This window comes from Bubalus bubalis, chromosome 11 (assembly GCF_019923935.1).
Source record: "Bubalus bubalis isolate 160015118507 breed Murrah chromosome 11, NDDB_SH_1, whole genome shotgun sequence".
Classification (NCBI taxonomy): domain Eukaryota; kingdom Metazoa; phylum Chordata; class Mammalia; order Artiodactyla; family Bovidae; genus Bubalus; species Bubalus bubalis.
In genome coordinates, this window is record NC_059167.1 from 26,228,672 (window position 1) to 26,253,258 (window position 24,587).

Genomic DNA, 24,587 nt, shown 5'->3' on the forward strand with positions numbered 1-24,587 from the left:
TCCTTTTATCAGAAGCATAAAAAACTAGTTAGTCTGACCATATGTAGGAACTTGTTCCACTTCCATTTAATACTCTTTCAGAGACTAGAACTTGAACCACGTCATCAGCAGGAGTTGAGGATTCGGCCCTGGATTCCCCGTGCTCCCTCCTTCAGGATCTGAAGCAGTGCAGTGCCTGCCACTTGCGGCCAGCTCTTTGGCCTGGCTCTCTTCCTCCCATTCTACCTTCCCCTCCTCCCCATCTACCATTAGATCAGCCACCTCATCCGTTGACCTAACTCCCTACCACAGCCAACCTTGTAAGTCCTCCCTCTTAAGGGCTCCTCAAACTGGCATGGCTGTCCCTCAAACTCCATCTTTACAGCCTGACCCCATCCACATCCTCCATGAAGTTGTTCTGACTCCCTCAGCCCACAACAGATCAGCTTCCACTCCCTGAAACCTCGCACAATGCAGTCAGAATTGAGCACTTCATTATATGCTCTTGTGAGTCATTCTATGATTGCTTCAGGAGTATTCTTTTTTTTTCCCCTCTAAGAGAAAAGAATTCATCACCGACTCAATGGACATGAGTTTGCGCAAACTCCAAGAGATGATGAAGGACAGGGAAGCTGTATATTGTCACCCCGCTTATTTAACTTATATGCAGAGTACATCATGAGAAACACTGGGCTGGATGAAGCACAAGCTGGAATCAAGATTGCCGGGAGAAATCTCAATAACCTCAGATATGCAGATGACACCACCCTTATGGCAGAAAGTGAAGAGGAACTAAAGAGCCTCTTGATGAAAGTGAAAGAGGAGCGTGAAAAAATTGGCTTAAAGCTCAACATTCAGAAAACTAAGATCATGGCATCTGGTCCCATCACTTCTTGGGGCTGACAGTGGCTGACTTTATTTGGAGGGGGAGCTCCAAAATCACTGCAGATGGTGATTACAGCCATGAAATTAAAAGACGCTTACTCCTTGGAAGGAAAGTTATAACCAAACTAGACAGCGTATTAAAAAGCAGAGATATTACTTTGTCAACAAAGGTCTGTCTAGTCAAGGCTATGGTTTTTCCAGTGGTCATGTATGGATGTGAGAGTTCGACTATAAGGAAAGCTGAGTGCAGAAGAATTGATGCTTTTGAACTGTGGTGTTGGAGAAGACTCTTGAGAGTCCCTTAGACTGCAAGGAGACTGCAAGGACTCCAACCAGTCCATCCTAAAGGAAATCGGTCCTGGGTATTCATTGGAAGGACTGATGTTGAAGATAAACTCCAATATTTTGGCCACCTGATGCAAAGAGCTGACTCATTTGAAAAGACGCTAATGTTGGGAAAGATTGAAGGCAGGAGGAGAAGAGGACGACAGAGGATGGCATCACTGACTCAACAGACATGGGTTTGGGTGGACTCTGGAAGTTGGTGATGGACAGGGAGGCCTGGCGTGCTGCAGTTCATGGGGTCGCAAAGAGTAGGACACAACCGAGCAATGGAACAACAACAAATAATTCTAGATTTCTGTCAGAATTGACTGTTACTTGACTGAATGTTGTCTAATGACATCATGCCATTTTAAGCAGAGAATGCTTTTGCCTCTGTTCAAGGGCTGTCTAAAAGGAAAATGAGAGTAGTATCTTCAGTAACAACTGCTTTTGGTAAGCCTGCTACCTCTGAGACTGTACTGGTATTACCCTACCAGCCTGAATTATGGAACATTTGCAATGGGGTGGCTGCAGGTGACACAAAAAGGAAGACAATCACTAATAATACAACAACATCTTGCTTTGTGGTCATAAAAGGTCCTCTGAGCATCAGGTTCGTTGAGAAGTAAAACAGCTTGTCAAGACAGAGACCTCCCAAAGATACCCAGAATCCCAGCACCGCTCATTGCCTCCACCACCACAGCCCTGAGCAAAGCCATCATCAACACTGCAGTGGCCACCGAACTGGTTTCCCTGCACCCACGCTGGCCTCCTCATAGCCTCCTGCCGACTGTGACCTAAATGGGCCTGCCGAAATCTCACAAGACTGTGGCCACATCCTCCAGTTACAGATCGGTCTGATCTCTGGTAGGAAACAGATGGCACATTCAAAGTGGGTGATCTGAAGAGAGTTCCTATCATGACACGGGGGCTAGCAGCATAGGGGTCCTTCACCCCCTTCTAGACCTGAAGAATGAAGAGAAGGAGTGGAGAAGGAGGCAGAGCGCTCCATGGAGGAGACAATTAGGGATTAACCTTAAGCCTAGAGACAGCCCCACCCACACAATTCTTTGAGAAGAGAATACAGACGCCCATCTCATCCTTCTCTCTCACTCATCCCCTACTAATACTCCCTGTGGGCAAATGCAACCAGAAGTCTGAAAGCAAGGCTGCCTGTCAGCACAGGTCCGCCTACTGGGACCTACAGAGCAGGTTAGAAAAGGGTGGAGTGGCTCTGGGGAGGTAAATGGAAGCTATTCAGCCAAATGGCTTCCCATCTTAACCAGAATATCTGAAAGACAAGATCCAACCTCAGCTCGTATTCCATTTGCTAACCTCTCTGCTCAGCGGCTCTCCACTCACCAGGCACGCCCCTGCCTCCGGTACCCTGTACTTGCTGCCTTCTCTGCCCAGAATGCTTTTACCCCAAATACAGGCATCGCTTGTCCCCTCACCTACTTCAGGTCTCAGCCAAAACATCACATCAGCAGCAGTTTCCTTTATCACCACCATATATAAAAACCTCCCTGCTCCTACCCTACCCATCCCTGACACATTCCATCTCCCTTATGCTGCTTTCTTTTTCTCCATAGCACTTCTCTCTAACATTAGATAGAGATGGATGGACGGACACTTTTTTTTCTCTCCTTTTTAATTTACTGCCTTCCCAGCCGGACATGACTGAGCGACTTCACTTTTCACTTTCATGCATTGGAGAAGGAAACGGCAACCCACTCCAGTGTTCTTGCCTGGAGAATCCCAGGGACGGGGGAGCCTGGTGGGCTGCCGTCTATGGGGTCGCACAGAGTTGGACACGACTGAAGTGACTTAGCAGCAGCAGCAGCCTAGAACAAAAGTTTCATAAAGGCATCAACTCAGCTTCTTTTGTTCACTCCCTTATGTCCAGCATCTAGAATAGTGCCTGGCACAAAGAAGGCACTCAAGTATTTGTTGGTAAATAAAATGAGTGAATGCAATGAAAAACCCAGAGCTAAGGACTCTTTCCACTGTTTAGAAGTTTAACTTCTATTATCAAAGTATTGTTAAGCAAATAGTCTCCTGATAATCAGATGGGAAGCAGGTGACAAGGACTTGTTTTTACTGGCAGTGGCACAAAATTGAGCTCTGTCAGTAAATCCTTAAATATAAATGGAATCTTCAAGCAGAACCAAAGGAATAACAGTAGTATCTTCTGTAAACAACTCCTAGCAAGGTTGCTTTTTCTATGACTATATAATCATTAACCTACCAACCTGGTCCTTCTCTAAGACTCAGTCTTCTCATCTATAAAATGCATAAGAATTGAATGATATATTGGGTATGGAAAATATATGCCCAATAAATGGATACTATAATGATTATTAAAACTACTGAGGCAGCTATGAGAATGAGATACTATGTTATCTTCCCATGATCTGGAACTGTTTATCCTAGACTTAAAATGTGAACTGGAACAACAACATGGAAAAGAAATGTAAGATGCTTTACTCTCCACCACACAGTTGGGCCTAGATTTGAAAGACATCCTAATAGTACCAATGTTCCATATCAGAACCTAGTTTCCACACCTGGTCCAGACACTGGCCAACACTTCTGTAGACCAGAACTGTGTTGCATCCACTTCTGCATCCTTCATTATACCTAAGCACTTAGAATATAAGTGCTGGATTTTCCCTGATAGAAACTAAGCAGGGCCTCAACTGAAAAAAAAAAAAAAGTAGTGCAGGCAAAAGGGATAGAACAGATCAGTAAAGTTCCTGATAATGTTCCTTTCTTTGACTTACCCCTCTAACCCTGGACGTCTCTGTTCTCCTCTGTAAATTAGACCAAATTCTGATTCCCTTTTTTCCACTAACATCTTATCTATCCGTAGCCTTATCTGCTGGGTCAATTCAATAAACTGCACAAAAGGTGACCCTATAGTCTTAGGTCAGATAATAAAAAAAAGGGTTGACCTGGATCAATTCAACAATCCATTACTTAGGAATACTGCCAAGATCCTGGAGCTTTTTTGTTGATGGGAGATTTCTCTGCAATCCTTTGCAAAAGACTTCTGTAGAAGGACTCACTGGTGGGCTAACTAACCTGGGACGCTAGATTCAAAAGTTAAGTTCCCTTTCTACCCTAAAACCCACGAAGCTTAAATCTCCAGCTAAAATATTCCCTCTCCTACTGAATGTATAAGTGTGTATTCAAACACTTGTTTTGTTATTATAGTCAATACAATATAATACTTATCATTACTAATTTTACCAAAATTGAGGCTTCCAACCTCAGGTATGAAAATCAAAGGTTAAGCCTGGAGACTAATGTTACTAAGAGATCTTATTTTTAGTAAGCAGTCTAATGCTTATTTGTTGGTGCTAAAAAGAATCATTCCGATCATTTCTAGTGACAGATGGGTAAGCATTTCCACAATAACTAACTTGGGAACAATTCCAATTGGAGGATGAGAAGAAAAACAAAACCACAGTTCACTACTCATTCCCCAAATATATTTCCAAGTGACAGGTTCTATCTACTTCGAGGCTGCAGTGAATGGCAAGAAGTCCAAAATTCATAGTCTTATTACAGTTTTACTTCCCAAACTGTATTATTTTCCAGTCTGTCTACCCTAGCCGGGTTCTGCAGTGCTCAAGATCAGTGACTATTTTATTTCTTTGTATTTCCAGCATTCAACACTTTGTCCAACACATTGCTGGTGCTCATATGATAGAAAAACTACTAAAATGCCCACCCATGAGGCAGGCCTCAAATCTGGCACTGCAGCTCAGAAATTAAACAGAACCTGGAACTGTTAGGGAACTGTTGACCAAAACCACCTGCCTTGGCCAAGCCCACTTGCCCAAGTTGTCTCACAAAAGAAGGTCCCATGGTGCTTCGACCAAAAACTAACTGGGAGAATTCAGGAGGGGCCAAAAGAGGAAGGAGATGACCAATCTCCCAGAGTCCTTCTCCCTGGAATCCATCTTGGCTGAGAGATGCATGTGCCACCAGGAAGGACCCTGAATCAGACTATGGGGCAAGCGAGATGATTAGCCAGACAACCTGGAAACGAATCCCATGACCATAAAACCTGAGACCGCACGCCACGTGGCAGAGAAGCTCTTCTAGGTTCCCTGACCCTGCTACTCTCCACCCAGAGGCCTCCTCCCAATAACGTTTCTTGCTTTGTTAGCAGATGTACCTCCTCCAACAATTCATTTCTTAGTGTTAGACAAGAGTCCACTCTCAGGCCCTGGAAGGGGGTCCCCCTTCCTATAACAACAGGCAACTCTGGTAGGACCCCTTTGCTACGACTGACAGCCTGACCAGTTGGGGAACTCAGGGACCAGCTCATTCACCCAAAAACCAGACCCAGCAGCTGCTACCAGAGCCCTTTTGTCCCCGGCCTCCTCCTGATGGAGATGACTGGCCAGAGTGCCCCGACCAGATAACAAACAAGAGACTTTGTTGACCTTTTTTCCCTTCCCTCTCTCTTTTCAATCCCTCCTATCCTACCCTCCTTTCTTCTGTCCTGGTACTGGACACAGAAGTCTGACTGAAGGGCCTCAGCCTGAGCTGAGGGACGGAGCCTGATCACCTCTGGTGGGCAGAGAACTCCAATGATCTTATCTGGTTTCTGATGGGGCCAAGTTCCCATCCTTCCTTCCTATAAGCCCAGGAAAAATTCTTATAATGCCTGGGCATCTATAGGTGTCAGGAGACGTCTATAAGGCCACCCCTTTTTGTCCCGCCTTCTTCCCCTCTTCTTTCAATCTGTCCTCCTTTCCTCCCTTTGAAATCTATGGCAACCTGAGATATTCCCATTTCCTGTTTGTCAGTACTGAGGTTTTGTGTCTCTGTAGGAGGTTTTCTGAGCGATTGCAATCTTGTGATGAAGGAAGTGTCTGATTACAAAACGGTGCCTATGTGTGTGTTCTACTCTGTGTCCTGGGTTGTGATTTATGATGGCCATTCTGCTTTGTGACATGGGAAAGTCCGGTTCTGTCCACTGCAGAGCCCTCTTAGATGAATGCTGTCTGACTAGAAGGATTTTACCTATGAGCCTACGAAGAAGACAATATTTTATTAAGAGATTAAGATGATACTTTATTATAGTCCTGTGTAGCCACAATATGGGAGAAGGCAATGGCACCCCACTCCAGTACTGTTGCCCGGAAAATCCCATGGATGGAGGAGCCTGGTAGGCTGCAGTCCATGGGGTCACTAAGAGTCAGACACGACTGAGCGACTTCACTTTCACTTTCCACTTTCATGCATTGGAGAAGGAAATGGCAACCCACTCCAGTGTTCTTGCCTGGAGAATCCCAGGGACGGAGAAGCCTGGTGGGCTGCAGTCCATGGGGTCGCACAGAGTCGGACACGACTGAAGTGACTTAGCAGCAGCAGCCACAATATTCTTCAGGCTCCAGAAAAACTGGTTTGGTGAAACTCTTAAAATTCCAGAACTGGTTATTTTTGTATATATGGTTAGAAAAAGAAAGCTTGATGAAACATCTTTTCAGAATTCTGACTTTGCAGGAACAAATTCTTCTAGGAGAACTTGCTTTTCTCACCCTGTACCTTGAGACCATGGCTCTCAGGATTATTTATCTTATCTAGATGATCACTAATTCTTGAGACTTGGGGGGAGGGAAAAAAGAGGAAAGAAGCTACTGAATTTTATGTTGTAATACCTGATTCATGATTAAGTTTAAAAAATGAATCTATGAGTTCTCTGGTTGTATCCGTCTAAATGTCAGTGTACATTATATATATGTCCTTACCTTTGGATGATATTATCAAATACCATCCAAATTATCAAATGGTATTATCAAAATTAATTTGTCAATGAGCTCTACTTAATTGGCTTAAACAAAATTAAGTGCTTATGTAAGTTCTCAAAAATACAGAAAATTACTGGTCAGAATTAATTTCAGGTTTACAAGTACTGGGAAATATTCAGTATGAAATTAGTATCTGGTATTAAACCTTGTTTGTTGATTTAATTAACACAGACAAGTCTTTAGAGTTATTAAAGTATAATACCCTTATTGTACCTAGGTTTGATAGAAGTCAAATAAATAATAAATACATAAATTTTTTAAATAGATATTTTTAAAAAGCAAATGTTTTTAGAAACTATCACAGGCATTTATGTTCACGAATCTACAGAATATTAATTTAGAAGACATCATAATTGGTTACTTTCTCAGTTTTCACTAGAAATTAAGGTTTTTAAGAGTTGAGAACTCTATAATTTAATATGTAATTAGGGAAGAATTTCAGTACATAGTAGGAAAATAGGATGTGTGTTTTCAATGAACAAGGTATGAGGAATGGAATTGCATTTTATTAGGGGAAAAGACAGAGAAGGCAATGGCACCCCACTCCAGTACTCTTGCCTGGAAAATCCCATGGATGGAGAAGCCTGGTAGGCTGCAGTCCATGGGGTCACCAAGAGTTGGACACGACTGAACGACTTCACTTTCACTTTTCACTTTCATGCAGTGGAGAAGGAAATGGCAACCCACTCCAGTGTTCCTGCCAGGAGAATCCCAGGGACGGGGGAGCCTGGTGGGCTGCCGCCTACGAGGTCGCACAGAGTCGGACATGACTGAAGCGACTTAGCAGTAGCAGCAGCAGCAGGGGAAAAGAAAGTGAGTCTGTCTTAGAGCTGGTTGTTTCTGTACAACCAGGAGACGAGCATGGGGAACAGACTAACATGGGGGATACAGACCATGGGGATACAGACCATCCTGAGGATGGTCAGGATTGGCTACGTTTAGACTTAAGTTAATTGAATTTTGTTGTTAAAGGCAAGCTGGTGCAAGACTAGATTTGCTTTTCACTCTCCATTAAGAAAACAAAATTTCCTTTGAATGCTGTTTTGATAACAGGTTGTGTGAGTTTCTGTGCCTTGCTGTTGAGATCTCTTGCAACTTTGGTTAGGGAATAAGTATTATCTCCCAGTGACCTATGCTCTTACTTGACCAAGTGTTTTGAAATTTTTGACAAACTTCCCACATACCAAATTTTGATTAAAGTTCTTTTGACCTCCAGCTAACTTTGGGACATTTTAGAGGGTCTCTGAGGCATCTTGGAGAGAAGTATTTAACTAGTAGTATTTGATATATTAGATTACACGGAGAGCATTTATCAATGAGTGATAAACCTACTTAGAATATACTGTATGTATAAATATTATTAATATAGACATTCTAAAAATTGTATAATTTTTTTAAATTTGGGTATGTCCTGATATCGGGCTTCCCAGGTGTTGCTAGTGGTAAAGAACTCGCCTGCCAATGTAAGAGACGTGTGTTCAATCCCTGGGTATGGAAGATCCCCTGGAGGAGGGCATGGCAACCTACTCCAGCATTCTTGCCTGGAAAACCCCATGGGCAGAAGAGTCTGGCGGGTTACAGTCCATGGGGTCAAAAAGAGTCAGACATGACTGAAGTGACTTAGCACAACGTCCTGATATCATGTTATAATTTAAGCTGTTATTTTAAAATGTGTATCACAGCAATAACTAAGTTTCTCTTATCAATTACATTGTGATCAAATGTTTAACCATGACTTTTTAAGTCTTTCTCTCATTTATAGACAATTATTGTACTCTGATAAATCTCAGATTATACAGGGGAACTGGGTAAGAGAAAAAAATCCTAATTAAAAAAATCTGATGGCTTCATAAAAAGTTAACAGAAAGGATTAGTTACATAGATTTGAGTAAACTAATTAACGTGGTTATAATTTTTATGGTTTCTGTCTGAAACATTATTAGTTTTTAATCTGTGTTTTCCAGATGTAAAGAAACACTCTCAGACTTCTCTGGTGGTACAGTGGATAAGAATCCGCCTGCCAATGCAGGGGACACAGGCTCAGTCCCTTGTCCGAGAGGATTCTACATGCCATGGAGCAACTACAGCCCATGTGCCACAACTACTGAGCCTGTGCTCTAGAGACCACAAGCCACAGCAAATAAGACCTAGCACAACCAAAAATAAATTAATTAAAAAATAAGAAACCCCTTCAAACTAATTATGACTTACAGCAAATTCGTAAATTATACCTTTATAAGCAGAATTAAAATATTTCTCTTTTCTCTCTACCTGAGCTCTCTGGAGATTGGAAACTCTTAGGTTCCCAGCAACTTCATCAGATAAATTAGGAAGGCCACCTCCTAACAGGTACAGGAATCTCAAGGTATTCTGTGGACCTCAAAAAGGGAGGAATTCACTTAAATCTACAAGGCAGAATCTGTGACAAAAGCCCTCGGTGTGGCCTTCCTGGCCTCGGGAGGACTTTTATCAATGAATCAGATTTAATTTGAGGACAAATTAATTTTGATTTGGCTATATTTGATAAAAAATGAGTGTGATTTTAGAGAAAAAGATGTTCCAATAGACACTAAATCTGTTTATTGAGGCCTATATTCACTAAGATCCGCTTATCAAATAATTCCTTGCTGTTACAATGTTACATTGCTGCAAAGTTTAACTGAATTATTAAAAAGGCACACTTTGTTTCTGAAGCTTAACTCAGTAATCTGTCTTTGGATGATGATAAGATGTTCCATGATCTGCAACCAGAAGGTTAGCATATGGTCATTTAAATGTAAAGGCTCCCTTATTTTGGTAACAATTAAAGGTTTCCGAGGTGGTGCAGTGATAAAAAATCTGCCTGCCAATGAAGGAAACATGGGAGACGTAGGTTCGATCCCTGGGTCAGGAAGATCCCCTGGAATAGGAAATGGGTAACCCACTCCAGTATTCTTGCTTGGAAAATTCCATGGACAGAGGAGCCTGGCAGGCTACACAGTCCATAGGGTCACAAAGAGCTGGACATGACTGAGCATGCACACAACGCACCACCAAACCACTAGGGATAACCAGACTAGTAATACTAGGAAATCAGGCTGGGTGCTTTATGGACATATATATATGTCCATATATATATATTGAAACTGTAACTATCTGAACCGACTGCTTATAACTAACTGAAACTATAACTAAACTGCCTGCCTGCCTGTTCTGTCAGTTTTTCCAGCGCACAGAGCATCTCATCCTTGATCTCCACACTGAACTCCTTTCGGGATGTGTTGAAGGTCATTATATAATTGACGGACATTATATAATTGAAGGACAATATATAATTTCCCTTGAAGATAAAGACTGATACAAAGCAGATTAAACCAGATGACCTGGGATATACCGGGCTGCACCTAATAGAAGTTCTTGACTTAAATTTTAATTTGTGACCTTACTAATACTGCCAGCTGTACTATTTTTTTTTATATTGCCTGTTTTACAAAACTGTTGTTTCTTGCACTTACAAATGTGTGACTGAGCCTCTGATAAAATGATGATACATAGTTCCACGTGAGATCAATGATTATAAAAGCATAACTCTAGATATAGGAAGAAGCAACAAGAAGGAATATTGTCCTGGCCCATAAGAGACTAAGGTGGTCTAGAGACTTTTGGCCACTGTTAATAAGGCCTAGTCCAGTAATAGCACACTAAGTGGCCCATCAGTGAAACCTTCACCAGACCTGGAAATGAGCATTCCAAGCACTGTGGGACAAAATGGTCATGAAATGCCCCCAAACTATGGTCGAATTTATGACCCTGAAGGGGCCCTGCCAACTGAAAGTTGGCACTTGCCATCTGCCTCTGCAACAATGTGGTCACTGGGCACTGTGGCCACTGACCTTCAACACATCCCGAAAGGAGTTCAGTGTGGAGATCAAGGATGAGATGCTCTGTGCGCTGGAAAAACTGACAGAACAGGCAGGCAGGCAGTTTAGTTATAGTTTCAGTTAGTTATAAGCAGTCGGTTCAGATAGTTACAGTTTCAAGAGATTTTATGAGCCCAAATTCTTATATCATCTCATACCTAGATAACACTAAAATTGTTATCAATGACACCTGCTTTGGCCAATTAAGGAGAAAAATGAAACTGAAAGTCAAAATGAAGTCGCTGTGGTTAAGACATTTAAGGTTATTAATACTAGGAGGCATTATGGACGTGATTTCAGACAAGGCCATGTACTGCTGAGAACTTGAGTTTTCTGAGCTGTGTCAGACATGGGATGTCAATGGCATTTCTCAAAACAATGTCCGCTGGTGACTGGTAGGTGCAATCTTATGGTTTCAAGGTATCCTCTTGTAACTAAAAAATGAAAGTGCTTTAGATCAGATATTAACAAAAAGAAGAAATATATGTGTAGTGGCCAATAGCTCCTGTTATGTTAATGCTACATCAGAAGTTAAAACTTCCTTAGGTACAAATAGACAACTGGTTTCAAGTCTCCCAAAGGTGCGAGGTTCAAAAACGGTTTCAAGCTTATTCTTCTAAATACCTCAGGGAATGAGATTTATTTTGTCTAGTCCAGGTTTCATTCCTCTAATTACTTCTAATTAAGTCTGTTACACCAAAATGGTAGAACAAAGGATTGAGATCTTAATAATAAGAGACTCAGATCCAGTACCTGGAACTCAGAAACATTTCCAATTCAGTGTCTGGTCCCTAAATTGAGACAAGACTATGCCCCATTTCAACAGGAATTTGCCACTGCTATTGTTGTCCCATTCCCTGAAAGACTGAGACGTATCAAAGAAGGGACTGAAACTGAGCAGGAATCTGTGAGGCTCCCGTGTACAAATCCTTTCTGTGTTTCCTGTTTGTAGGTTATATAGGTTTCATTCAGCCTCCATGACCTTCACTGAGTTCCAAAGGGCCGATTCAAACAGTTGCTAATCAGGGAAGGGAGAGGATGCAGAAATAGGGGAGGAACAGCCAAGTGGTGGGACAGCCTTGGGGCAGAGTCCTGGTTCCTACTCTAGGAGCATGCATAACTGTATCTTTGAGTTCTTTTGACAAACTGCCCCCCCCCCTCCCCCACACACCAAAGTGGAGGATGGTAACTTCAGGCTGAGCCCAAGATTCCTGGAACACCATACCTCACCACCCACCAATCAGAAGAAAGTCACACACTCTGCAGCCCTCACCCCAAATGTTGCCTTTCTTTCCCCCCTCTCCCCTCTGCCCTGCAATGAACATCCTGTTAGGCCTCCTGTTTAGCCCCTGTCTGTTTCATCTGCTTACAAGGTTTATCTCTGACAGAGTCCAACAGTTTCAGGCCAAATTGTTACTATAAGGGTGGAAGTCAGTTTTAGACACAGAATACCTAGATTTAGATCAGGCAGAGAGAGATTTCTACTCTTGAAGGAAATGGCAACCCACTCCAGTGTTCCTGCCTGGAGAATCCCAGGGACCGGGGAGCCTGGTGGGCTGCCGTCTATGGGATGGCACAGAGTCGGACACGATTGAAGCGACTTAGCAGCAGCAGCAGATAAGAAGGTGCCCACTCCCAACAGGAAATAGCTACAGAAGAAAGAAACCTCTGCCCCAATTCCCAAGAAGTATGTTGAGTATGAAGTGTCTCGGGGGAGTTTGGTAAGTGTTGACCAAAATAACCCAACTTGGCCAACAAGAGGTCCCCATAAGGAACGTGGTGCTTCAGACAAAAACTAACCAGGAGAATTCAGGAGAGGCTCACCGATAGAGAAGACCAACCTCCCAGAGTCTCCCTGGAATCCATCTTGGCTGAGAGATGCATGCCAAAAAAGGACCCTGAGTTAGGCTATGAACCAAGCAACATGATTGGCCAGAGACAACCTAGAAATTAATCCCAATACCATAAAACCTGAAACTGTGAGCCACACGTGGCAGACCAGTTCCCCTGGGTTCCTTTACCCTGCTGCTCTCCACCCAGGCACCCCTTTCTCAGTAAAGTCTCTTGCTCTATCAGCACACGTGTCTCCTTATACAATTCATTTCCGAGTGTTAGGCAAAAGCCCACTATCAGGCCCTACAAAGGTTCCCCCTTCCTACAACAAGAACGGCATGACCACATTCTGGCCAATTCTCTTCACCTTCTTTGTCCCACAACTACAATCAGGGTGTAGAAAGTGAACTCTCCATCAGAGAACCTCCCAATGTCAGGCAGAAAGGAGTGGGCTGTAAATCCGCTTGGGCTGCTTCAGTCCTCCAGGTACAGAACAAGATTCTCTCTGCTCCCGAAGGCTTAGGTACTGTTCTCTCGCTCCAGCTTTGACATCGACCCCTCCCCAACCTGGGCCAAAAAATCTCCACTCCCCCAGCCCAAGCCTGGGCGCCCGGAGCTTCCCAAAGGGGAAGCGCCGGGGTGCACCGTGGGAGCTGTAGTTCCCAGGTGAGTTCCGCACGCCAACAGCCCTGAGAACCGGACTCCCGCTCCCAGAAGCCCGCGCGCGGGCGCCTCGCCCAGTCAAGCCACCTCACCTGTTCTATGGACGTGACTGTTTCCACCGAGTCGTCCTGCAACCGCTCCCGCGCGTGCTCTGGCCTCAGACTGTACAGCGGTTCTGACCAGACAGGGGAGGAAGATGGAGGGCAACAGTAGGTGAAGGAACTCGGAGAAGCCATGATCCGGAAAGCAGCAGGCGGTGTATAGGGCTCAGCTTCGGCAAACCACAACGCGCATTGAAACTCGAGCGGGCTAAGGCGCTACGGTGAGCGGTTAGAGTCAAAAGATTCTGAACGCGAATTGCTCCTGTCACCTACACATCTTCAGGCAGTGGGATGCTGCCGCCCCCCACTGGGCAGAGGGTTTGCTGCAAGAGGCTCAGTTTCCAAGCGGCAGGGAAGAATGTGTACGTCCGAATTTCATTTCACACACACCCCTCTTTTCAACATTCTGCTCATTCTCACTTAATTGTTATGTCAGTAGTTTGCAGTTGCGGGTGCCCAAGAGCCCAATGAGTGTAACTCTTAAAGCATTTCTGACAGCTCTCCTGACTGTCTTAATCATGCTATTACGAATAGAATTATTGTTCACCTTTGGGTACATGACAGCCGCCCAGGAGAAGCCAGCAAGTAGCTTCTCCACAAAGGCATCGCCATCTCTGCACGCAGTGATGGAGGGAAGGGGCACTATAATTTTCTCCTATCTCATTGGGGTTACAGTGCAGTAGCAGAAACTAAAACGCAGTCGAAGGAACAAGTATAAGTGAAACAACCAAGAAATATTCACTCATTTATTCAGAAATTTTAAATGAAGTACCTACTATATGTCAGGGCACCCGTGCTAGGTCGCAGGAATACAAAAGTGAGCAAAACAAATCAGGTCCTTGCCCGTGGGAATCCTACAGTCTGGTAGAATTGACAGAATTAAGTGAATGAACACAATAAATACATGAAGACTTGTGATAAATTGTATGAAGGAAAATAACAGGATCTGTGAAAGTAAAGGAGGAGGAGACTGATTAGACTGGCTGGTCGGGCCAAGCCTCTCCGAGTAAGTGACATGTAGAATGAGACTTGAAGGATGACAAGGAGCCATCCACGTGAACAACATCAAGAAGAGCCTCACAAGAGAAAGGAACAGCACGTTTGAGAGAACATGCAATAAATATGCTCATGTGTGTTTGTATTCAATCTGATATTTAATCTGAAGGTGTTCCAAATAAAAGAAATTCCTCTTAAGTGGGGTTAATCATCATATACGTCTCCATTAAATGTTCAAGTTGTGATTTTAGGAAAACCCTGCTACCTTTAGGCAAGCGATAGAAGAGACCCTCTTTCAGGGACCCACAACAAAAAGACTACTCCAAAATTATAATACCAAGAGGTTAAATTATTGAGAGTGGGGGTGGGGGCTTAGGGGTTTGAGATGACAAGATGATAACAGACTTTCCAGATAGACTTGGACATAAGATCCATTTCCGGCTCAGAGGATTTTACTCTGTTCCCACTCAATTCCAAGTCACATGTCTAGGACCCAGGAAACCGTGGTATGATATTTCACAAACCAGCCATCCCCCTGTTCTCAGTGTCTAAAGATGAGGCCGGGAGGCCCAGAGGCCCACGGTAGGTAAACACTATCACCATGTCCATTTTAGAGGTGCTGTTGTTGAGGGAAGTCCTGGAGGTGCCAGAATATTTCTAAATCTGGGAATAAGTAGGACTGTGTGGGTTAGAGTCATGGATATAGCTGTACAACATGAAATGGTCTCTGTTCTTCCCTCTGTATTGGCATCTTACTGCCTTTTATTTCTGTTGTGGAAAAAATGATCTGTTAAGGTCTGGGTCAAATCTAAGAACTCCACCATCTTTGTAAAGAGTTGTTTTGCTACCTAAAAATTTAAATTGAGCTACTGAAAGAGTAACTGGACAATTCTGTAACAAATTATAACATCTGTTGCAAGTGCACCTAAAGCAATTGCAAATTGTATTCAAGAAATAGAAATCTATTTCTGAATGCAGTCTCCTGCACAGTGGGATCTGAAAGAGGTTAATAGGGAGGAAGCAAGAGCCTCCTGAAGGATAGTGTCTTTATGTGCTGCTCAGTGAACTAAGTGCTGAGGAGACAGTGGTGAATAAGCCACACACGTGCTCAGCCCTTATGGGTCTCAAGATTTACCAGAAGAAACAGACATTAAACAATCATTACAGAACTGACTATTATTATTGCAGTTGGGGGAAATGGCATGAGGGAGAAAAAAACACAGGATAGGGTGAGACTGCATGGCAGGGGACGGAGAAGGCAATGGCACCCCACTCCAGTACTCTTGCCTGGAAAATCCCATGGATGGAGGAGCCTGGTAGGCTGCGGTCCATGGGGTCGCTAAGAGTCGGACACGACTGAAGCGACTTAGCAGCAGCAGCATGGCAGGGAAGACTGAAGGTAGTCTGGAAGATCATGAGGAAATGATGACAGTGGGAGGACAATCCCAGGCAGAGGAAACCCAGTGGCAACAAAATCAAGTGACACAAGGAATGGAAAATACGAGGAGTTTATACTCTACGTGGCATTGAGTAGACTTTTCAGCCTTGGATCAGCGGTGGCCTACAAGTCATCTTTCCTCTGAGTTTAATAAAAAACGATTTGTTCAAGAAGAAGAATGTACATAAATATCGGCAGTATGGCAGAAAATGATATATTTACAGGAGAAAGTCTTAGCAATGATAATAGCAACTCCAACTTGGACTACAGATGGTTTGGGTTTATTTAACTCAAGTGTATGACATTCTTCTAAATTAAACTGTGAATTGTAATTGTTTCTTTTAAAAATAAGATGTGGATAGTGCTATTTTGTATTAATATTTCTATCTAGAGCAAGAAAAAAGATTAGTGGTCTAAATGAACCACTAGAGGGCGCTTCTGCTCCTAGAGTAGCTTCCAGCTGCTGCTGCTGCTGCTAAATCGCTTCAGTCGTGTCCGTCTCTGTGCAACCTTATAAGCGGCAGCCCACCAGGCTCCCCCGTCCCTGGGATTCTCCAGGCAAGAACACTGGAGTGGGTTGCCATTTCCTTCTCCAATGCATGAAAGTGAAAAGTGAAAGTAAAGCCGCTCAGTCGTGTCCGCCTCTTAGCGACCCCATGGACTGCAGCCTACCAGGCTCCTCCGTCCATGGGATTTTCCAGGCAAGAGTACTGGAGTGGGGTGCAGTTGCCTTCTCCCAGAGTAGCTTCCAGAGAAAGCTTTAAAACTGCTCTCACTGCATTACTCACAGAAGCCCATATGTCAGCATGAATTGTTTCTTTTAATATCTTGCAAATCTATGTTGTAATACATATTTTGGAAAGAACTCATCTATTATCCTGCTAGGTAATTAATTTTCTTTCCCACAATTACTTCTCTACCAGCATCTGCAGTCTCCTGTTCTGCCTTCCCTGTCCCTGGCCCTCCTCGGATGAAAGGGTTACCCAGCTCTTCAGCTCAGTTCAGTCGCTCAGTCGTGTCCGACCCTTTGCGATCCCATGAATTGCAGCACTCCAGGCCTCCCTGTCCATCACCAACTCCCGGAGTTCACTCAAACTCATGTCCATCGAGTCGGTGATGCCATCCAGCCATCTCATCCTCTGTCGTCCCCTTCTCCTCCCGCCCCCAATCCCTCCCAGCATCAGGGTCTTTTCCAATGAGTCAACTCTTTGCATGAGGTGGCCAAAGTATTGGAGTTTCAACTTTAGCATCAGTCCTTCCAAAGAACACCCAGGACTGATCTCCTCTAGGATGGACTGGTTGGATCTCCTTGCAGTTCAAGGGACTCTCAAGAGCCTGCTTATTTAACTTATATGCAGAGTACATCATGAGAAACGCTGGGCTGGAAAAAGCACAAGCTGGAATCAAGATTGCTGGGAGAAATATCAATAACCTCAGATATGCAGATGACACCACCCTTATGGCAGAAAGTGAAGAGGAACTAAAAAGCCTCTTGAGGAAAGTGAAAGAGGAGAGTGGAAAAGTTGGCTTAAAGCTCAACATTCAGAAAACGAAGATCATGGCATCCGGTCCCATCACTTCATGGCAAATAGATGGGGAAACAGTGGAAACACTTTATTTTGGGGGGCTCCAAAATCACTGCAGATGGTGATTGCAGCAATGAAATTAAGACGCTTACTCCTTGGAAAGAAAGTTATGACCAACCTAGATAGCATATTCAAAAGCAGAGACGTTACTTTGCCAACAAAGGTCCATCTAGTCAAGGCTATGGTTTTTCCTGTGGTCATGTACGGATGTGAGAGTTGGACTGTGAAGAAAGCTGAGCATCAAAGAATTGATGCTTTTGAACTGTGGTGTTGGAGAAGACTCTTGAGAGTCCCTTGGACTGCAAGGAGATCCAACCAGCTCTTACCTAGGGCCAAACCCTCCCTCTCCCATCTACCCAGCTCTTGCTGCTACTGCTAAGTCGCTTCAGTCGTGTCCGACTCTGTGCGACCCCATAGATGGCAGCCCACCAGGCTTCCCCATCCCTGGGATTCTCCAGGCAAGAACACTGGAGTGGGTTGCCATTTCCTTCTCCAATTCATGAAAGTGAAAAGTGAAAGTGAAGTCACTCAGTCGTGTCTGACTCTAGCGACCCCATGGACTGCAGCCTACCAGGCTCCTCCATCCATGGGATTTTCTAGGCAAAAGTACTGGAGTGGGGTGCCATTGCCTTCTCTGGCTCTTACCCAGCTCTTACCTAGGGCCAAACCCTCCCTCTCCCCTCATGCCCATCCTCCCTTACCTCTCCTAAGACATTTAATTGTTCCTGTACTTGATCATGTCCATCACCCACAAACAGGCTACTTCTCCATTCACTGGGGGGGAAAAGACACTTTTAAGCCTCTTGATTCCACTCCTCCTTCAGCTACCTCCCCATTCCTCCTTCCCTCTCTACCAATGGCTCCAGTTCCTCTCCTCCTACTGTCTCCTGAACCCATTCCAATCTGGCTTCCCCACTGGCTCTTGTCAAGTCCCGGTTAAACTTTTAATTGCTAAATCCAAGGGCCAGTCTCAGCTTTTATCCTGTCTTCCTACCTGACCTCCTAGCAGCATGTGACAGGGTTGATCATTCCCTTCTTGAAATACCTTCTTCTTGCAGTGTCTAGCACCAGCCTTTTCTATTTCCTCATCTCCCTCACGTTGTAACTTTGGAGTCCCTTGGGGTTCTCTGTCTACACTCACCTGTGAGCTCCGTCAGGTTCAGTGTTGCAAATACTGCCAGTAGATTGAAAACACCCTCATTTATATCTCCAGCCTGGATCTCTCTCCTGAACTCGCGTTTGTATCTAACATCCTATTTGCATCTCCCCTTAGGTATCTAACATACATCTTAGCACGGTAAATGTGTTCACAACACAGCTGCTGGTTTCTCTTCCAAACCCGTGCCCTCAGCCTTCTCCCCTCAATTACCATAAGTAACTCCATCCTCTCACTTTCCTACAAATCTCTTGGAGCCATCCTTGATGCTCTCTTCCACTCACTCCCCATAACTCTTAGTGAAAACACATCCAGAATTTAACCCCTGCTTACGAAATCCCACAGCTGAGGTCCTGGGCCAAGCCACCACCATCACCACTTGGATTCTTACTCTCATCTCTTAACTGTGCTCCCTGTTTCCACTCTTGTCCTCCAACAGCTTAATACAAACTCGAAAGCCAGACTGAACTTCTTCAGTGTAAGCATCTGAAGACTTCTGATTATCTCAGAGTCAACCTCGAGGTGCTTATCCTAGCCTAGAAGGCCCCACAACTTGGCCTTTTCTCACACTTGCCTGACTGCTCACTCTGTCCACCACACTGGCCTCCCGCTGTTGTGTGTGCACCCCGGGGCCAGCCTCCCACACGACGCTCCACCCCCAGATGCAGACGCAGCCTGCCCTGTCACTCCTGCTCTTTACTCAGATTTTAATACTCTGTCCCACTCTCTTGGTTTCTTTTTCGCCAGAGCACATATCGCCAGCTGACAAACTCTATGCATTTGTTTACTGTTTGTCTTCCTCTCACTAAACTGTAAGCTCTCAGGACAGGGATTTTTATATTGTTCATCGCTTACTCTCTAGAACATAATAGGCACTGGGTAAGTTCAATGACTCGAATGATTTCCAGTCATTGTAATAAACATTTGCGTGCTTATTTGTGTAACGTACTGTAAAAAAGGATGACAGTGAACATAACATTATACTAGTCTTATCCTTCAAGAGCTCACTAGCTAATAAACACAGAACCTGTGTAAATATACATAAATATAAACAAAATATATAGATATAGACATAAAATAGGACATAACACACACAGAATTCAGTGAAATAAAATAGGAAAGGAATAATTCATTCTAATCTATGAAGATGGCCTTTTAATATATAACATTAGTGTTCAGTTATATTTTCAATAGAGTAACTATTCTCTGGTAAATATTTTAAATAGTTACATTAGAATGTGGAAATTGTGAAATTCTAGTTTTTATTCTTACTTCCTGTAGCACATACAACATATGGCTTCCCTGATGACTCAGACAGTAAAGAATCTGCCTGCCATGTGGGAGACCCAGGTTCAATTCCTGGGTTGGGAAGATCTTCTAGAGGAGGGCATGGCAACCCGCTCCAGTATTCTTGCCTGGAGAATCCCCATGGACAGAGAAGCCTGGGGGGCTACAGTCCATGAGGTTGCAAAGAGTCAGACATGACTGAGCGACTAAGCACAGCAACTTATGTCTACGAGCTCCCTTGGTAGCACCATGGTAAAGAATACACCTGTCAATGCAGGAGACACAAGAGACATGGGTTCAGTCCTTGGGTCGAGAATCCCATGGACAGAGGAACCCGGCAGGCTACAGTCCATAGGGTCACAAAGAGTCGGACACGACTGAAGCAACTTAGCACACAAGCATACGTACAGCATATACAAATATGTAATTGTTTTGCTGTGCACCTAAAACTAATATAATGTTATATGCCAATTATATTTCAATAAAACAAGGAAGAGAGGACGGGAGGAGAGGCTCATTCGATTTACAGCAGGCTGCCACTTGCTTTCTTCACTGGTGATTATTACATTCACCTTCCCATATCAGCCCTCCACCCTCCCCCTAGTTCCTCCTAACCTCTGCCTGGCCTCTGCTCCATCCTAGATTTTCCATCTGCAGCAACAACACTACCCTAGCAGATGCTTGCACCTACTACTCTCTGAAATTTTGGAAGGGGAGCACTGAGGCGAAAGAAGTTTTTCAAATCACTCCAAAAAGAATAGCTTTCTGAACAATGATTTTGTGGCATTGAGAACAACTGTGAGCTTCTCAGAAATCAATATATCAGCAATCATACATACTTGCACCATTGTGTCAAATATTGAGGCAAAATTAACAACATTATATATTACTAATCATTACATAGACTCTACTACTGAAAGCCTGTACAAAAGTATTGACTTTTAGTCCTACTTGGGATTTATTATGACGAAAACTACTTTACCAGCACATAGAGAATTGAAGCCAATTAGCATTGTTCACATTGAGAAATCAGAGAAATGGTTTTAAAAACTGTTGAGAGGCAATGCCAGACACACACGCTCCAGAGTTAACAAGAGACCGTCAACATCATCTGTGTCTTTAAAAATACAGATATTCCTGGGCATCTGTGCAGACCTACCCAATCAGAATCTCTGGGGCTGGGTCCCAGATATGTGCATTTTTAAAGCTCCACACGTGATGCTGATACACAGGCAGGGTTGGGAGCCACCCCAGCCTTCTTTTTATGTGACAGAAACGCTGGCTATTCACTAGAGTCCTGCTTCCCTTCCACAGCGGGCATTGCAGCTGTGAAGTGACAGCCCAGCAGTCCCCAAATGCATGCAGGCAGAGCCTTCTGATTGAGTTCTGGCCAACAGAACGTGCACAAAAGCAACATCCACCACATCCAGGCCTGGCCCTTTACCACCTTCTACTCACCCTCTGTTTCCTCTCTCGCCCTCTCTGCAAACAGGCGGTTGATGCCTGGGGCAGCCCTCCCTAGGCTGTTAAAACTGAGATTTTTTTAACTTTCTAGGCCCTCCCTAGAAAGTTAAAAATCTCAATTAACAAAGAGATCTTCATGTTTTACTCCACTAGATAATGGTAAAATAGAGTCAAAATGATTTTCTGGATGAACATTGTGACTTCTTTCAAATGTGTATTAATATTACCACTCCTTCCAAACAGCCTTTCTGAAGCTTGTTAATTTATGACTGGGTTTTCCTGGTAGCTCAGCTGGTAAAGAATCTACCTGCAATGCAGGAAACCCAGTTCAATTCCTGGGTCAGGAAGATCCCCTAGAGAAGGACATGGCAACTCACTCCAGTATTCTTGCCTGGAGAATCCCCATGACAGAGGAGCCTGGTAAGCCACAGTCCATGGGGTCAAAAAGAGTCGGACATGACTGAGCAACTAAGCACAGCAATTTATGACTACAAGCTCCCTTGGTGGCACTGTAGTAAAGAATCCTCCTGCCAATGCAGAGACACAAGAGACATGGGTTCAATCCTTGGGTCTGGAAGATCCTCTGGAGTAGGAAATGGCAACCCTCTCCAGGCTACAGGGTCAACTCTTCCTGCATTTGTTGAATGTCCCAAAATTTCACCTACAGAGCCCCTCCTCCCCTGCCGTCTTACGGCAACCTCAGAGGGGGTTTAGGTGTATATGCACTTGTCTCTGACAGCTTAGCTTGCCCTGTCCCCTTTCCCTTGTCATTTCAGAGTCTCTTTCTTTTTCTATTTCTCAGAGACAGAGAAGGAAAAGGATGTGAATAGAAGACGGTACTGAGACGGTATGAGGGGGAATGGGGTCTGTCTGTTTCTTCTGATCCTGAGATAAGGCAGAAATCCTTCTGCTAGGTGAGCACAGTGCTTACATTCACCCAGTGTTGGGAACCCGAATGTGAGTCTGGAAGAGGCATGGGATTTTGCTAACCTGGAGTCCCACGGCTCACCTGTGTTGAGCCTCGGCAGCGGGCTGCCTGTTGGCTCATTTCTCCAGTTAATTCAGCCGCTGTTAAAACAGATCCCACAGCAGTGCCCTTGCTGGCTGTTTAAACACAGAGCATGCTCAATGTGGCTGGGGTGGAGGTGGCGGGGACCGGGGAAGGCACTGGTCTCCCTGGTAAAAGAATCAGTTCAATGTACTTGAGAGACTGATTCTTGGAGGCTTTTGGCAGGAGAGACATCCAGCAGCCATCCGTCAGATGTCACCCAGCTCTAGTAAAGACTGACCTGGTCCAAACTGACTTCCCCTGGAGAGGATGTCAAAATGTCCCACTGAGTGATTGCAGTAAGGGGAGAATTAAGTATTTTCTTTACAAAGACCATGGTTAAAGCAAGCTTTGTTGTCTTCTCTAGTTTTGTGGTTCTTTTGCTAACATTGTCCCCAAATCTCAGCTCTTCCACCTCAGAGTGTGTGCACAAGGGTGCATGCCCATGTGTATACACACACAGAAAATAGAGATCTCTCTCTGACAGCTCTGAAAATAGGTGAGCTAGAAGTTTAGGCTTCTAGACTATTCCACTACTGATTCTGCTTTTTTAAAAAAGAAATGTAAGCTACCGAATTTGAGGTCAGCCTAGTATGATGAAATCTCTTCTGTTTTATTATGAGTCTGGGCATTCGTTTCCCTGGATGTGTTTAAGAAGCTGCACTCCCTTGCCTGTCTTAATCTATGCAAAGCCATTTCCTTCAAAGCGAAGTTTCTTTTTGGACAAGGAACTTACCTCAGGCTTCATTTTCCTCCCTGTTCCCTTAACAGAAGCAAGCAGAGAGCCACTAACGTCCCAGTAAGGAGGCCTGTGGAAGCACTGACCATTGCAGTGCCCATCCATCGATGGGAGGACAGCTGCAGTGCCCAGAGGGGGCCAAGCTGAGCTGAACCTTCCCCCCACCCCCACCCTCCCCCCACCCGCCCGCCCCCACCCGGCCATGTATGGTGGTATGGGTGAAAATCACAGTAGGACGACAGGAGTGCCTTGGAAACATCCCTGACCATCTGTGGGATATGCTTACCACCCACGTGGTGGTTCAGACCGTCAAGAATCTGACTGCAATGCGGTAGTTGGGGGTTCGATCCCTGGGTGGGGAAGATCCCCTGGAAAAGGGAATGACAACCCACTCCAGTATTCTTGCCTGGAGAATCCAATGGACAGAGGAGCCTGGTGGGATACAGTCCATGGGGTCGCAAAGAGTCAGGTAAGATTGAGTGACCAACAAAAACACACACATACGCACATGGAAATCAAAGAAGGGTGATTTCTATCCTTCAGCATTTACTGAGTACTGGGGTTCAATAACATGCTCAAGACTGCACAGCTGGTGAGAGGAAGAGCTAGGACTGGAACCCAAGTGGGCCCAACTCCAGAGCCCGCAGCATGTACTTGAAACCCAGTGTAAAGCCAGTGAAGAGAGTCACACCTGGACATCTTAGAGGATTCTGCAAAATAGGTTTCCTAGGCTTTTAATGCCATCTAAGTAACTGTCAGTTCAGATTTTTTCCGTCTTTATTATAAATTTATACCCTTTGCCTGAAATATAGCTCTTCAAGCCAAGTAAACGGACTTACTGCTTTCCTTGACCTACTACTGAAAAACACATTCACATCCAATACTCAGCCTGAAAACAGTCAAACACATCCACTTTTTCATCACTTTTTAAAGATCTAATGGGCTAGATGTGTTCTCCCTTTGTACTTATTCTCAGGAATAGGCCATTTTCTAGACTCCAGAGAGCATTTATTTGTCTCTCTCTGGTGCTAACACATTCAGTGGTAGTAAATTGGGTCTTGAACAGAGGTCCATTCATTCTTTGGAACCATTGGTGTGCACCAGCAGAAATAGTGGGTTGAAATAATATATTGGCATCCTGAGCACCGACCCTAAGCAGCTTAGACTCAAAACAGAGACTTGCCTGCACAACACTTCCGAAGGATTGTGCATTTGGAAGTGTTTTTATGATCCGCAGTCTTTTCAGCCTGGTGAAGGTCAGCAGACATTTCCCCCGTTTAAAGAAAAGCTGGGATTAGTGGGGGAGGGGAAGCTTAGAGGGAGGACACAGTCACGCAAGGTTATGGAGAAGCCAGATGGCA

The 24,587-nt window shown here is 44.4% G+C and overlaps 1 protein-coding gene across 5 annotated transcripts in view; it reads right to left on the reverse strand.

Moving 5' to 3' along the window:
- The window catches only part of LOC102408492 (protein farnesyltransferase subunit beta), an 80,470-nt gene extending 66,709 nt beyond the window's left edge, over positions 1-13,761 (reverse strand). The window contains exon 1 of one of the 5 annotated variants that reach the window (XM_025295349.3): positions 13,504-13,761. In XM_025295349.3, coding sequence (XP_025151134.3) covers positions 13,504-13,647 — 144 coding nt within the window. In that variant the 5' untranslated portion in view covers positions 13,648-13,761. The remainder of the gene's footprint in view (positions 1-13,503) is intronic. The other 4 variants (XM_025295348.3, XM_006072130.4, XR_006542677.2 and 1 more) reach the window with 4 other exon arrangements.
- Between the last annotated feature and the right edge of the window lie 10,826 nt (positions 13,762-24,587).